Below are 16,345 nucleotides of genomic sequence, written 5' to 3'. Positions count from 1 at the left end.
GAAACTGTAATATTCTCTACTGTTGATTTTTCCAGGCTGTAGGATGCAAGGCCTAGCGGAGATCTGAATTAAGAAAGAAATGCAGACAAAAACAAAAATGAAAAAGAATTCAGGTTCAATCATTCTCCTCATGTGCACATCTAAAATAAAGCCAAAGATACAGAAATCAGACTTGGAATTGATTTTCACTAAATATGTCTCAGCCCTCAGGGACTGACCCTAAGCCCATTGGGTGATTCCCATTTGACTTCGATGAGCTTTAGCTCAGATCCGCAGGCCCCAACTTCTTCCCTTGCAAATCAGGAGTAACTGCACTGGCCAAATGGAGTCATATTAGCAAAAAACCAGAACAAACAAGGTCAGAATCAGGCTTTTTGTATTTAGTGATTTTTTGTTTCAACCCCAGAACCTGATATTGTGGGCTGGCTGGTCAAGAGCTGTAATTTTTTTTTTAATTGATACATTACATGGGAAATGCTCTAATTTGTGTCTAAACCCCTTGCCTCTGGGTGTGGGGAGTTCTATTGTAGCTATTTCTTGGTTGAAGGACAATCTCTTGGGAGAGGAGGAGCCAACTTTGCATGAAATTCACCTGCCTTTGGTGCTGATGAAAATTGTAAGGTCATCCAGCCAGTCTCGACATCAATGAGGCAAGGGGCTCCCTGAGCCCAGTAATGTAACCAGCATACACATAATTCATTAACACTTCATCTATGACAGACCCAAATAAATCCCAGACTCAGTATTTTGACCAGGACAAAGCTCTTATCCTGATCCCATCTCATTCTTAAGATATTTGCTGTATGCCCTCCTAGTCTGGCAGCTAGGAACCAATCAAGAACACAGATGGTATAATTATTGAAGACACAATGATTTTTCATTGGTAGCTGGGGCCAGTTGCATAGTCTTAGATTAGTTTTGAAACATTTTAATAACTAACCCTGTAAGTGATTTTTTTTAATCTGCCAAAAAGCACATGTATGGCATGGTCAAAACCGATTGCTGGGTTGTGTGTCTGAGTTGACATTTTTAACCCCTAATTACATACTTACTTCCTATGGAATTAATGCTCACGAGTGAGTCTGTGTGTTTGGAGTTAATGTGGACCTCTAGCAGCAATTCAATACGTCTGAAATACAAACCACTTGTATTTTTTCTGATGCAGCCTCTGGCACGTATGATACAATCCTGAAGTTTTCATGCTTCTGGTTAACATTAGGACCATAGCACTTAATGTCTGTGATGAAGAACTTCAGTTAGTGCACATGATGGCATAGGTTAATGCACAAGAATCCTGTGACACTTCATATTGGTAGAGCAGAGAAACAGCAGCCATCCAGAGCCAATCATGCTCCCCAAGGCAACCTTTGCCCATCCCGTCAGCATTTGTGACCTGGCGTTTTAGTTCAAGGCTTAATCCAGGTTATGAGGGGAGAGAGAAATGATTGCAGGCAAACTGGGATGATGGTTTCCTCTTTATTTCAGTAAATCAAATGACCCGACACCTCACATGGTGCTCTGCAACCTGCACAATGAAGGGGGTCAACCTCACACTGTCCATTTTGTTAATTAGATTCATTTAAAGCAAAGGAATTCTCTTTTCCTTACAAAATGATATGGTGTACGACCCAAAGCCGGGATCGTCTCATGGTCTGACTATGTGGCTATACCCACACACTGATCGACACATTTAATGGTCCGTGGGTTTGCCCCTATCTTGACTGTGCTATTTAGCAAATGGCTATTATTGAAGAGACCAACCTTAGTGATGTTGTTGTTCTAGGATCTCGGAGCACTGAAGATCCCAGAGCAGTACAGGATGATTATCTGGAGAGGCCTTCAGGAACTCAAACAGAGCCATGACTATGGAGCCCAGCAGCTTATCCGCTCCAGCAGCAATGCCTCCACCATTTCCATTGGCAGTTCTGGGGAGCTGCAACGGCAGCGCGTCATGGAGGCGGTGCATTTCCGTGTGCGTCACACCATCACTATCCCTAACCGCAGCGGGGCTGATGAGTGGGCGGACTTTGGCTTTGACCTCCCGGACTGCAAATCCCGCAAACAGTCCATAAAAGAAGAGTTCACGGAGGGAGAGATCAACTGAAGGTCTCCAGCAGTGTGGCAGCAAGAGACCAGACACAGAGATTTAAAGGAATAGGGAAAAAATCTAGAATCCCAGCATGAAAAATGGCAAAACATTTCCAGCTTTGAGTGTCTGGAGAAATATTTTTTAACATGGCTTTACTCAAGAGATGGGAACTCAGAGCTGTGTGAGGACATGGGTCTGGGACATTCCCCCGGAGGAAAATTCCAGTGGTTTTATGAGAGTGGTCAGGGGGAGGAAAAAGGGCAGCTGACACAAATCTCTCAATGGGCTGTAGAGTTTTTTTAGCCTTGTGTGGCAGGGGAATATTCACTTGCCAATGTACAGTGCAACTTTACAATTTGCTGGACCATTTTTGCATCAAACTCTATTGCAATGTAAAAGCAAAACACACACATTTGTCTTTGATTAACTCTAGCCTGCCCCACATTCCACCCTATCCTTGCTCTGTCTGCTAAGGGATGGCTGAATAATAAAGACCTGTGTCTTGTGAAAAAGTGGTTTAACCCTCAACTGTTCCACTCTCTTTAGGGATATCTGCCATTGACTGATACCCAAGAACAAAAGGACTTGATTTCCTGATGGACTGCCAAAAAGTATTTGTTTCTTTTGTTTTTTTGTAGAGCAGAAAAGCAACTTATTTGCTGATTCCAGACTGTGTGCATGTATCTAAATATTTGTGTATATAGACACATGCTGTATGTACAGTATATTCACCATGCTGTAAGGATAGAGAGATTTATTTTCATGTACCTGTATGCTATAAAAATATTGATAATTTCCCCTAAGACACTACTGTGTCATAATTAAATTAACTTCATGCTCTAGCATGTAAACATACAAAAACCTGATATATTTCACACCTTACTTGTAAAAAATTCATTTTTTCCCATGTGGATTTTTAATACAATTCTGGAGAGACAAATCCATGGACCCCACTCTTAGGAATTAGAGGATTCTGTATAATTAATTACAGTTATTCACCCAAATCTTGCTCAAAGTTCCTGATATTGCTAGAAATCAGATTTTTTGTAGCACACCATTAATTTTGCCTTAACCATTAACCTGTATGTGTAAAAAAAAAAAAAAAAAATTGGATTTCCCACACTGTTGATAATCATCCCCATCTGGTAAAATAGTTAGATTTTCCACATCGGTGAGTGGAAATGGTTTCTTCCTTCCCTACAGTCCCTGTGGATAGGTGTTTTGTTAATTTTCCTCAAGCCTTTTGTTTGTTTGCTGGTTGAACTTAAAAACTCAGCTGGAAACAGTCAAGCATGCAGATGTATTCATCTCTGTCTCTTGTGCAAGTCAGCTGGAAACTCTCTCGGTGAGATTCTGTGAGACCCCTCGAAGAGGCACAGCACAGAATTCACAGCTCAGGCAGAGGAGGGGCTGTGGTGGCTTTAAGCCAACTTTGTCCCCTCCCAGTCCTGGGCTACTATACACCCCATAGTTTAGACAGCCCTGGAGACCTAAATTATGGCAGCTTGGGGCTTTCACACTGTCTGGAATCTCCACAACACTGCAGTCCTGCCTTTGGCATACTCCCTACACTGGGGCTTGCAAGGAGTTCCTTGAAAGAGAGCCTTATGGTTATATTCCACTGTGCTTGCACTGGGGGATTCCTCCCCTGGCCTGAGGTTTTCAGAGTTCCTTTATGCTGCTCAGGGCCTTTTACCGGGCATACAGGGGCCAGAGGTAGGATTTCACCTATGAGCAAGTACAGTGTTCACCTCATAAGATCTACCTTCTCCTCTCAAGCAGGATGGTCACTGTCCTCAGTCTTAGCAGAGGGAGTGCCACAGAGAAACTGAGCTGTACCTCTGCAAGTGCCAGCACAGTAGCACAAGTGTACTTGTCCCTTCCCCATTTCTACGCAGATTCCCCCTTCTCCACTGGCAGCTCAGGAGCTTGGGAAGGCAGGAAACCACTGCTCTGCTCCTTGTGATTACCAGCTCAGTTTCCACTGGCTTTTACCCCAGTCCACCAACCTAAGTGGGCGGAAGCAGCCAGCCCACCATATTTGAAAGCTGTACACTTGTGCACACTGTACTCTTTAGGGATTAGCACTTCAGGGTGTTGCTGAGCTGTGAACATGCGCTTTCTAAGTAGTAGTGAATTAAAGCACTTTAATGCTTTAAGATTTTTTAAATAATCATTCATGTTTTCAATGTTAACTAATGCTTTTTCCAGCAGTATTACTGGATATATTCCAACTCTATTAATTGTATTTTTTGTAATGTTATCTTTTGGAAAATGTGTTATTTTTATAGCTGTGGTTTGTTTTGTTTTGTTTTTTTTGTAACACAATAAAACAGACGTCTGAAAGACAGTGGCTCTGATAGAAAAGCAACTCCTGACTAGATGGCCCTGGAGGTGATCTGATAGTACTAATGTCCTGATCTACAACTTGGAGAATTACCTTCTGCCTTTCAGAATTGGCCTGAAGTTTGAGCAGGAAATGTGAAGCTCAGTGAGTAGTGTGAAGATAAAAACGAGCAAAGGACAAAAGTACTTACCTAAGCCAAAGTAAAATTAAGATAGGCTTTGAGTGCATTGAGCAAATTGCTTGCAGGATCCCATCATTCAAAAAAAGACATGGCCTTCATCTGTCACTGGGGAGCAGCTGTGGATGAATCTTGGTCAGTGCGTACAAAAAGTCTACCTCATTTCTAAAAGCTTTTAGCACACTGGTGCTACTTTCTGCAACATATAAGCAGAGACAATCTGAGATCATACTTAAGGAAGTTACACTTAGGAAAGTATAAGTTTTAGAAGAACTATGGCTGAATCAAACATTCACGTCAAAAAGAAAAAAACCCAACAAAAGAAAAACATTCGCTTTCATTTAATAAGTGGCTATCTTGGTTTAATGGAATTTGGGGGAGAGGGTTATATATAAACTATCTTTCAATAAATGGCCAGAAAATATACCACAAATCTGACAGTAACGTTTATCATTAATACACAGCTTTCTTTGGGTTTCAAAAAAAATGACACTGTTAAAAAACCATTTCCACAAGAGAACTGTGTTTAGTTATAAATATCACAACTATTTCTAATTTTAGTAATATATACTGTGTATGTATGTATATATAAGAATTGGAAATTGACAGTTAAATTTTTTTAGGAAGAGAAAATGTGACATATACAGAATGTTATTTTAATACAATTAAAAAAAAACTTTTTTTAAATCTTGAAAACCAGGGTATGAGAAATACAAACAAGAATAAAAAAGTCAAATATATAAATTTCAATATGCTCAACATAAGAATAAAAAGTTACAAATAACCTGGTTTAAACAGACTTGCCTGTTATGGAAGGCACTATCTTTTTCTGTGATGTGTAACCCAAATCTGGCAGACTGTAAAAAGCATGTATATCATATTCCCTTTCCCCACTCAGGGAAAACAGGTATTATTTAATTTCCCTATTGAAGAAACACTGAAACATGAATTTGGATTCAAGCAAAGAAAACAAAACTGCCGATAGATCGCACTCTTTGTTGCATCCAGGTGACGTTTCTTCGTAACAGATGTTGTACAGTGCTACTGTATAGAGATTCATGATTTTGTTCTAAAAGAAACCTTTATTTTTTTTTTTAACAGTGATGCAGTGTTCATATAGAAATGAACGAGTGCATGGTTTGCTCTGTGAAACAGTCCAACTTATAGCATGCCTTCCAAGTTTCTTTCATTACACTCTAGAGCCAGGTTGGTAAGAAGTCTCCCTGCCTGCTCATTTTCAAAAAGTTAGATGCTCACAACTTCTCAGCTACGTTATTTCAAATCCACAGCAATGAATTAAGAACAATATGGACAGTTCTATAGATGGGGGACTCAGAAGAGGGGTATTTAGTAGACAAATCACATTCCTGAATATACTAATGAGATGTACAGTATGGACCAAATGGATGCTCTCATTTTGAACACCATGATTGCACCTCATTTTCAAGCTGCCATTAAAGATGTTCATTGCACAGTCTTCACTACAACAGCTGGTTGTCAGTACGTCATTATCTTATCATGATTAGTGTCTGGGAAATCCACTATCAGGAAAACAGTATTCCAGAACCTGAAACTAACTCCTTCAAAAAGGAAATGCCACTGTAGACAAAGCCTCCCATAATTTCTTCTCAGAGTCCTGAATGATGTCTTAAGAATCATCGGTAACACTAGTACTGAACACTTATGTAGTTCTAAAAGGTATCCGAGTTATAGGTGTTTCCAGTGAAAATGTAAAATAAAATAAAAAAAATAAACAAGGTTGTTTAGTTTTGTATTAAGACAACAGTGGAAACCTCACTAGATGAAGAGACTTCACTCCCTTTAGCAGAGCTCAGGGAACAGCCTTCACTTCAAACAGCAGTGTGTGTCACATGATTTCAGTCTTGATTAGAGACACATCTATTGCTTCGTTGCGTAAGTCAACAGCAGACCCGTTCCTCCAAGACTGCTCGGCAGCTGCAGCTACCTGAATCGTCCAGAGAAACTGCTCTTTGGTGATAACAGGGGGTTCTTTGCCTGTAAAAGTAAAAATATGTTACTACCGGCAATGAAGTATAGTGGATAAGGCTTTGGACTCTGAATCAGGAGTCCTGGGGTCTATTCCTAGCTCTGCCACTGACGTACGTGTGATCATGAGCAAGTCACTTCACCTATGTTTCCCTTTCCACCCTTTGTCTGTTTAGACTATAAATTCTCCAGGGCAGGGACTACCTCTTCCCTTTACGAGAATGCGTAAAGAGTTAGAACAATGCCTTGTAGTCACAGACTCAAAGAGCTCCATCTGTTTAGCATAACAAAGAGACAGTTAAGGGGTGACTTGATGACAGTGTAGGAGGACCTATCATGGGGAACTAATCGTTAATAATGGACTTTTCAATCTAGCAGAGACAGACTGAAAATAAAGCATAAATGTTTAACAGTGAGCGTAATTAGCCATTGGAACTGCTTACGCAGGGTTGTGGTGGATTCTCCATCGCTGACAATTTTAAAATCAAGATTGGATTATTATTATTATAATTTTTTTTTTTTTTAAATAGCTCTGCTCTAGGAATTATTTTGGGAAATTCTCTGGCCCATGTTATACAGGAGGTCAGACTAGATGATCACAATGATCCCTTCTGGCCTCCGAATCTACAAAAACTGTACTGTCAGCAAATTTCCAGCTTATGGATGCTGCTTTAAACCACCAGCAAACCTTAAACAAGTTAAACACTAAGCGTTAAACATTGAAAATCTACTCTCTTTTTCTACGTCTAACACCTTTAGGGCAAACTTCTGTATTCAGATATACATGTGACACAGTGGGACATCCAAAGGCAGAACTAGACCCATTCATTGGGTTCCCATACTGCCAGTGTCATCGATTAGCATTTTATTTGGCTGCCACCAGAAATGTCAATTCTAATATTAAAAACAACCCTCTAGATTTCAGAGTGATTTAAGGGTTTTACTTTTCAAACTGTTCAGATTGGCTGGTATTTAGAGGTCACATGAACACCAGTTTCTTCATTTTCTCTCCTTGTGGAGACCGAGATTCCAAGAATAAATGAACGCTAATTGACATTGCTTTTGGAACAATTTTCAAGACTTTGTTTTTTAAAAGCAAATCCAAAAGTGAAATTAAGATTACTCTTACAAATAAATGGACATTGCATATGTTTGCAATTTTTTCTAACCTTTGAGGGTTCTGAGAAAGTGTCTAAAGAGTTCTCTGTATGCTTCTTTGTACCGATCAGCCTGGGTTTGTGAATATATGGACACAGACGTTCCATGTTCTGTAATTCCCAAGGGATTCTGATTATCTACCCGTAATGTTCCTTGAGAACCATGAACCTAGGAGAAAGGGGGGAAAAAAACCAAAAATACACATAAACGTGTTAAAGATCCCTATATTAACATGCTTTTGGCCTTAAAACCATCTATAAACCATTGGCTTGTACCACCCGAGGAGTAACTCCTCCAGCAGGTAGAATTACTTGCTCAGTCACTACAGAGGACACAAGCACACATTGTACTAGCCTGGGTTACAGTTGCACAATATATCCACTCTCCCTTTGTTATGAAACAAGCTGCTTTTATTTTAAGGCTTAAACATTTCCCCCTGCCAAATCCAGCTTAGAGAACTCTAATATAAACCAACATGAACTTAGGCAGAAAAGATTTGCTCCAATAATGAGAGATGTGTACCTTTCCCCCCCCCCCCTTGGTACCTTTTATATCTGAGACACTCTGATTTACCTCTTGGCTTGCTGTGTCCACAATAAAAACATTACGGAAAAAAAAGGGATAGGTTGTCTACAAAGTTTAAGCCTCAAGGGACCCGAAACAGCTGAGAAAGTATCAGGGCCAAATTCTGCTCTTGCGTGACCATATGAAGCTCACAGTAACTCCAAAAAATGACCATGTGCACATCCACTGGCAGAATTTGACTAACAAAACAGGTTTATTTTAAACTGAGAGCATGACAGTTAATTGTTACTTCTACTGCAGTAGTAGTGTTGTGTGTAGTGTGCGTACACCCATAGTATCACGACAGACTCATCTGAAAAAACCCACCTCTAGTCTCTGATCACAGCTTTTAGTACAGTGCTGACTGACGTCCAAAGTAACAATTGCTCCACTAGGAAATTTCATGCTGACTGCTACAGTGTCTGCATCCTTCAAGTAGGCCATATCTGAGCGACAAGAGAGGCACTAACTCAGACTAGGAAATTAAGCAAACCAGCAAGTCTCTTGTACACAAAACTGCTCTTATTTCGTAAGAGGCGTTATGGTGAAAAGAACATCTTTAAACAGTAAAATAAGAAGCATGGTAAATACTGAACATGTTTATGGCCGCCTACTCTAATCAGAGTACAGTCCACCCCACCACTCTTCAGCACCGCTAAACTCTGGAGATGCTTCTACTGTACTTACTGGGGGTTGAACTCTCCAGGACAAGCAGCATGGCCTACCTTAAAGAGAACCTTTTGCCTTTGAAACATACTTGCCTTTGTCGTTACAATACAGCAACATCAGGCAGCCTTCAGATTCCGTTATATGGTAACTTATTGGTTTTATTCCTGGCAATTCAATGCCCTACCATACATTAAGATGATCTATATTGCAGCTTGTAGCAATGGCAGCCCATTGCTGGCAGCAACCAATATTACATTTAAAATAGTTAGGCTCTGATTAATAGTTTAACAGGCTGATGTAAACCAGGTCCATAAAGGGGTCTGAAGTATTAAAAGGGAAATAATCAACTTTATCTAGGTCAGGTTTAACCAAAGAACTGAAAAAATGGTATTTTTAAGCACAAAGCTTTGTTTGAAACCCCCTGGAAATGGTAATATTATAAACCCTTTACAGATCACCCAATGTTCACAGTAATTGGCATTACTGATATTCCTACAATAATAGTTTTGAAGCACTGAGAAATTCACAGAATTCAGTGAAGTTTTTTAAGTGTTTGCAAATCTATCTCAACATTCTAGAAATTGTTCTGTATTTCAATTTTCAAACAGATCTATCAGAGAACAGCTACATTAGTTGCCCCTTCACATATTTGCAAATTTCTAGCACTGAAATATGCAATGACTAGGAAACTAACAACACATCCAATACAATGTCACCAATCCATGTAGTTTTACCTGCACAGAATGCATGTCCCAGTGAAAATATTGTATCTGGTGCACTTTCTCCCAGCAACAAACTGATAATATCAATATCATGTACAGCAGCATTATAGAAAATCCCACCTGGAAGTAAGAAGGAAAAAATGGGCACTACAAGATTTAGCATTTAATTCCTGTAAAACCTATGAGCAAACCTAGATATCTATACTGCATGGAAACCAATGTAAGAGCACCAGAAATATTATTTCCAAGAACATACAGATATACTCACTCATCAGAAATCAACATTAGGGTCAAAGGAAATATTCCCTGCCGTAAGGAACAGAATAATGCATTTTAGGGGGACGGACGGACGGACGGACGGACGCGCACACACACACACACACACATACACGGCAAGATAAATTGCTATCCTTTCACAGAACCAACCTCCTCTTCTATAAGAAAGCTACTCAGTACCTGACTTTTTTAGGAAGCTAAGAGATGCTGCTGGATATATGCTGCTAACTGTCGAAATCCGATGAATCCTCCCCAGTGCCTGGCTGTCATGGACTTTTTTATACAAGAACTGCAGGGCTGGATCAAAACGCCTACAGAGAGACAGCCAATGTGGAACAGTGAGTGTTGAGTACAGAACAGGTCATCTACACCACTGACATGCAGTCAGATGTTTGAGGGTAGCAGAAAAGAGTCTGGACTTCAGACAACTTCCAACTTAGACAAGGGTCAAAGTCCAATTTTTCTGATGAGATCAATTGCTCAGCAAATTATGAGACTTTCAAAAACTCAAAATAAATTCTCATAGGCAATAAGCAGAATGAGTATTTGCCCTTAAAGCTCTTTACTAACAATATAAACTAAGATATTAAGCCACTATGAATAAAGTGATGAGTAATGTCCAGGAAGTTATATACAGGCAAGTCTCATCTTATGCGGGGGTTCCATTCCGCAATTAGTGCGTAAAGTGAAAACGGCGTATAGTGAAACACTCATTGAGTTCAATGGCGGGCAGAATCGCCCGCACTACAGATGCAGTTTTTATATTGTTGTTTTTCTTTTTTCCCCCCGTTTTTGCCGACCGCGCAAAGCTGAATTCGCGCATGTTAAATGTGCCTAAGATGCAACTTGCCTGTATAGCTAAAAAAGACACCTTTACGGTTTTATATTCAATTAGGTCTTAACAAAAAAAAAAACCCTCCACTTTAGAGAAGTTCAAATCCAACCTTGTGGCTTGGGCTCAACTTTCTCTGTAGCACTCAAACCAAAATGCAATATCACAGTATATATCGTGTTTGAATATATTTCCATATATATATATAAATTTGCATACAGATAATTTTTGCTTAAAATGAAATGAACAGTTTTCAACAACAACAACAACAACAAAAAAAACATAAGTGGTCAAGGCTGGGGGGAAGGCAGGGAGGGTAATAATCCAGTTACTAAACATATTGGGTCAAATTCTGGGTGTAAACTCAGAGCCACTTTCCTTGACTTCAGTGGAGTTACTGAGTTTACAGAACTGTAACAAAGCGGAAGTACATTGAATTAACCGTCTTTCCCCATATTTACAGTGATTTATGATTTAGGGCTAGTCTACACTAGAAGCGCTACAGCAGCGCTTTAACACCGTGTGTCTGGTGAAGACGCTCTGTGCCAATGAAAGGCAGCTCTAGCGTCGGCATAATAAAATCACCTCTGCGAGAGGCAGTAGCTATGTCAGCGGGAGAAGCTCTCCCGCCAACACAGTGCTGTCCATACCAGCACTTAGGTCAGTGTAACTTATGTCACCAAGGGGGGTGGCTTACTGACACTCCTGAGAGACATAAATTATGCTGACATAACCTGTAGTGTAGACAAGCCCTAAGATCTATATATACAACCACAAGGAGAAAGAACACTTTTAAATATTTTACTACATGTACTCCTATTAAATGGACCAACCATTCTGAAAACAAGCAGGACTTTCATTTTGATGTCCATTATGCAACCTTAGAATGTACAAAAACTACTTCTTCCAAAAGGTGTTATAAGGAATAACGAGCTAAATTCACCTGTATACAGAAGGTCAGCCTAAGGTATTCAAAATAGGGCTTACGTTACATTTAAATAATACATATGTACTATACTGGCTATATGCATAGAGATGAATTTCACCAAATTACAGTGGCTTAATTACATCAGTACTAGCTCAGAAAGAGTTTTTTGTTACATACATTCTTTAAAAAGAACATTATTTTGCAACTGAGAACAGCCAAATGCAGATCTCAAGTAGTCTAACTTTTACCAAAACCCATGTCTGCTGAATTAGATGACTGTATACACATACGAAAAATCTTCCCACTTTGTTTTTTTTTTCTGAAACCACAGGCCAACAAAGTTGATCCATAGTATGGCTCAGTAATTCTAGTTACCAGTACATTTTCCTCACCTCCAAAAAAGATCTGGCATAAAATTTTCAAGAACACAAGTGACATAAATGACTTAGGCTCCTTCAGTCACTCCTGAACATGCTTAGATGCTTTTGAAAATCTTACCCTAGGTACCTGTAATGCAAATTCTGTTAGCACCCAATCCAGCGTAGATGAATAAATTAATTTTAATCCTATGCCAATTATGAAAAGATTCGATTGTTATCTCTATGAAGCGTGAACAATGAATTTTGAAGCAGCAAGTCAACCAAGCTCTCTGTTTAGCTACTTTCTAAGCAAAATTTCTCTAAAACAAGAATTAAGTAGCTAGAAAAATTTAGGAAGGTTTCATCAGATATAAACATTATTTTACATTTATGCTTCTTGTTGAAAACAAAAAAATGCTGGTCTTACTTGTAGAATCCACAGACCAATGGTCTTCCACATCTGTCAGCTTCATCAAAACAAGCCTCTGCTGTCTGCCTATCTAAACTGGGTAGCTTCTCGCAAAACACGCCTTTCCCTATGTAAATGTCATAGAATACAAAATTGAAGGCAGGACATAATCCACACTGAACATTATATATTCTGCAGTGTTCTATACATGTCAACACATTCCAGAGGCAAGGTTTCAGAAAACTGAAAACCTGTTTTAGCTGAATGATTTTCTATACCTACAGCAGCTACCATTTACTATTTACAAACCTCAAGAAGTGATTGTTTTTAGAGAGAATGAAACTCTGATCTTCTTGGCTTTTCTTTTATTCCTAGCTGTGTTTCTCTGAACAGACATTTCAGTTACCTGTAGTCAGAACAACACCACAGTACAAGCTCCGTTGACATTACAAGTCATTAGGGTCAGTGTCTTCAGTGGACTAAATTCTCCCTAATTATGCAATTAGACACTCCGTGTATGCCTCAAGGGAAGCTGCAAGGTACAAAGAGGCAGACTGCAAGTGATTTTAATCACCGGAGAGGAATAATAATCCCTGATATAAATGCTGATGGGAGGACCTTATTGAATTAAGACAAGGAATTTACAAATAAAACTGAAGTCAGTCCTGTTCAGAGGGCATTAATATAGATACATCATCACTAACCAGGAAGCTCAATTTGTGTCTAGAGATGTACAGTTTCTAGGCCACCAGAGGAAAATGATTTCCACAGATAAAAGTGTTGAGACATTTTAGCAGAAAGATAAGAGAGGCAACTTGTTTTGAGCACCACTTCACTAGGCCACTATGGACCACCACTGACCAACTGAGCATTGGTGGCAGTCCATGGAGAGCCAGCCTGTTACATGGTGCTGGCTCTCTTCTCCATTTACAGTTGATTAAATGCATTAATACTTTCCTAATGTTACTTTACCATGTATGCCCATGCTGTACTTGCCACAACTATGCCATGAGACAGCAAATGGGAACAGAGATGTCCACAAGATAATCACCCCACTAAGATGGATTGATACTATAAAAGAATTTGTGGATCCCTGCTCTAGTGGACTGAGGGTAGGGCTGAGATTGAGAATGGGATCCAGAAACTCCTCAATTCCAGCTCTGACACGGACTTCCCTGACAAAGTGATCATAAGTGCAAAGTTTTGCTGGGGCAGATGTTCTTTAATCATCATATGTAAAAGACACAAAAGGATTTCATTTTTGGAACAATTTTCATTTGAACAAGCATTCAGAACAAATATATGGCTGATCTTTAGCTGGAGAAATATACAAAAACCGGAAAATTAGCAGTTTGGGATGTTTTTAATGTTACAATTATTTTTAAAATAGCCAATTTAGTACTTAAACTGGGCCTGATCCTGCTTCCATGAAGTCAATAGCAGTTTTGCCACTGACTTCAGGAGCACAAGATTGGTCCCTAATAGCATGTCTCAGATCAATTCCCCAATAAGGAGATCCAGGAGATTTCAAAAGCCAATTATTTTTTAGTACACTGTCAGTTTTTGGGTTCACTGTGTCTCTACCCAAACGGTAGCTTTATAAACATAGTGGGCCCAATTCAGTGGGACAACAGGTTATATATGAAAGCAGAATTTGCTGCAGATCTACTTCAGTTCCCCTTACCTGCTCGTAAAGCATCTATCACAATTTCAGAGGCTGCTTCAGGTGGTGAACAGACAATGGCTCCAGAGACACTGCAGAAATTAAGAGAAAAATACTTAGATGGAGACAAAACTTCTGCTGAAACAAACGGGGGTCAAAATTAAGGAGAGAAAAAGATTCTTCATTATCAAAACATATGGGGAAAGGCTTAAAAAACAAATTTACACAGCAAATTGCAGGCAAATGTACAGTGAGTACAATTTAACCCATTTTTAACCTTTGAATTTCTACTGTAAAGTAACATTTTTCCAGAGTCACTATTCCCTTTTAAGATTTGTGTGAAATCTGAAATATTGCCTTCATTTGAAAGTTGACAGGAACTCTATTTAGCCAACGTGTTTTTATTGTATTAATCTAGATCAGCATTCCAGGATGTTCAGTAAAGCGATATAAACACAACATAATATTGCACATTTCCACTGTACCCTTCATCTTGAAGGGTCCTGGAGTGCTTTATGAATTTTACACATTCACCTCCACTGAAATAAGCCAGGCACTCTGCGGTGGAAGGGTGGCAGCCAGCAGGGAAACTGACAGACAACATGCTACATGACAGCATGAGGAAGGGAATTTGGCCAAAGGCATCATCCCTTACAAAACTATCTGCAGAGACGAGACTGATCGTTTGTTTGTACGGCTACATCCAGAAGCCCTATATACGGAAGTTAAACTAAGCTTCCCGGCGAGATCCTAGAATGTGTGCTATCCTCAGGATTTCTAGTAAAGTAATTCAACTACACCTATAGCTGCCACCTGCTGTTGAAAGGAATACAGCATTCCAATCTTATAATGTAATATTGAGGGTACTGAGGTCAGACAAGCAGGATTCCCCAAGTGTGTCCTAACTTCAGTAAAATTTTCCAAAGACAGAGTAAGAACGCTGATTGATTGTGCTACTTATCCCTTAAAGCCTTAATTACTTAATAAGGAAACATGCATGGAAGTTATTGGCAGACTGTACCGTTGATCATTGAGCACTATGTCGGCATCCTGCTGCCGTAGCACCCTGGTGTTGGCCAGGAATTCTGTATTGAAGGCACGTTCCACATCTGGCAGCTGATCCTCCACAATGTAAAGCAAACAGCAGCCATTTTCTTCCATCAAACTTTGAAACAATGCTTTGTTACCAAGCCCCACGCCGAAGAGGGCAAGACCAATATTGCTTCCTGAAGTCCCACTACTGCTGTACCGTCCCACTGACCCTCCAGAAGCCACACTGTTGGATGCCTCAGAAATAACAAGTCTTTGGGTGTTCTGTTTTGAGGGAACAGGCGCATTTCTCATATGGAGGGCAGCGAATGCCGAAGGGTGACTGGTAGAGGTAGAGGGTGTTTGGTCTTCTCTGGCAGACATGACACTGGTTGTGGAGCTGATGGCGCTGGGGTGAACAGGGATCAAGGACTTGTGGTAGGAAGGTGGAGATGGTACCATGGTATAGCTGGTGCCAGTGCTGGTGATGCAGGGGTTGGTTGAGAGAATAAATGAAGGCTGAGAAAGCAGGGAAGGAGTGTCAAGTTGCATGGAAAGGCTGGTACCAAGGTCTGAACCTGCAGATCTAGATAAAAGGGGACAAAAGTCTTAAGGAAGCCACTGTAATTCAGGATTATTAAAATACAAAGATTTTGTTCCAACAAGAGAAAACTGAGGAAATTTTACTGAGCTTCAGATGTCTCTAGGTGTGTGATCATAAATTTATTAAAGTTTTATTCCATCATTTGACTGACATGCTATCTGGCAATTAAATTTAGTTAGCTATACACAAAGAAAATAGTATCTCCCATCTTCCTAACAAAGATTTAATAGCAGGTTCTTCATGGTGAGCTATTAGCTACACTTTCACAAAATATACAAAGTGCAGGTTCTAAGTATTCTATGAACTAATCTAAATCATTATATTTAAACAACAGTTATCAAACTAAATGGATGAAGTTCATTCTTATGACTTACACTTGCTTTTGTTTTACTTTCCTCTTAATCCATAAAATTCAAGAAATTTGCAATATGTTTCCCAGTCAGTGTACTTTAAATAACGCAGGCAACATACACATCTTAAAATGCACATTACCAACTCTGAAAAAATTCTT

General features: G+C 39.6%; 2 protein-coding genes across 4 annotated transcripts in view; one reads left to right on the top strand and one right to left on the bottom strand.

The window, feature by feature from the left end:
- TP73 (tumor protein p73) overlaps positions 1-4,312 on the top strand; it is a 60,916-nt gene extending 56,604 nt beyond the window's left edge. For both annotated transcript variants that reach the window (XM_024207882.2, XM_024207880.2), the window contains one exon: positions 1,784-4,312. In XM_024207882.2, coding sequence (XP_024063650.1) covers positions 1,784-2,104 — 321 coding nt within the window. In that variant the 3' untranslated portion in view covers positions 2,105-4,312. The remainder of the gene's footprint in view (positions 1-1,783) is intronic.
- An 881-nt stretch (positions 4,313-5,193) lies between these two features.
- LOC112112118 (myo-inositol 2-dehydrogenase-like) lies at positions 5,194-15,834 on the bottom strand. 2 transcript variants are annotated; one of them, XM_024207870.3, is made up of 8 exons: positions 15,223-15,834; positions 14,223-14,293; positions 12,557-12,665; positions 10,191-10,321; positions 9,747-9,854; positions 8,671-8,789; positions 7,791-7,947; positions 5,194-6,630 (listed from the first exon to the last, which is right to left on the bottom strand). In XM_024207870.3, the coding sequence occupies exons 1-8, from the start codon at positions 15,780-15,782 to the stop codon at positions 6,482-6,484; spliced, it is 1,404 nt and encodes a 467-aa protein (XP_024063638.2). In that variant the 5' UTR covers positions 15,783-15,834; the 3' UTR covers positions 5,194-6,481. The 2 variants fall into 2 exon arrangements, with proteins under 2 accessions (XP_024063638.2, XP_024063639.2); XM_024207871.3 differs by lacking the exons at positions 10,191-10,321; positions 12,557-12,665.
- Positions 15,835-16,345: the final 511 nt, after the last annotated feature.

Source organism: Terrapene carolina, unplaced genomic scaffold, assembly GCF_002925995.2.
Source record: "Terrapene carolina triunguis isolate 2854851 unplaced genomic scaffold, T_m_triunguis-2.0 Scaffold714, whole genome shotgun sequence".
Classification (NCBI taxonomy): Eukaryota; Metazoa; Chordata; order Testudines; family Emydidae; genus Terrapene; species Terrapene triunguis.
Note: the sequence above shows the minus strand (reverse complement) of the source record. Positions and strands in the feature narration are given on the sequence as shown.

Coding starts and splice junctions, on each gene's coding strand:
- LOC112112118 (XM_024207870.3), bottom strand. CDS start 15,782: ATGCAACTTGACACTCCTTCCCTGCTTTCTCAGCCTTCATTTATTCTC. Junction 14,294..15,222: donor ATAGTGCTCAATGATCAACG/GTACAGTCTGCC, acceptor TAATTTCTGCAG/TGTCTCTGGAGCCATTGTCT. Junction 8,790..9,746: donor GGGACATGCATTCTGTGCAG/GTAAAACTACAT, acceptor CTTGTCGCTCAG/ATATGGCCTACTTGAAGGAT.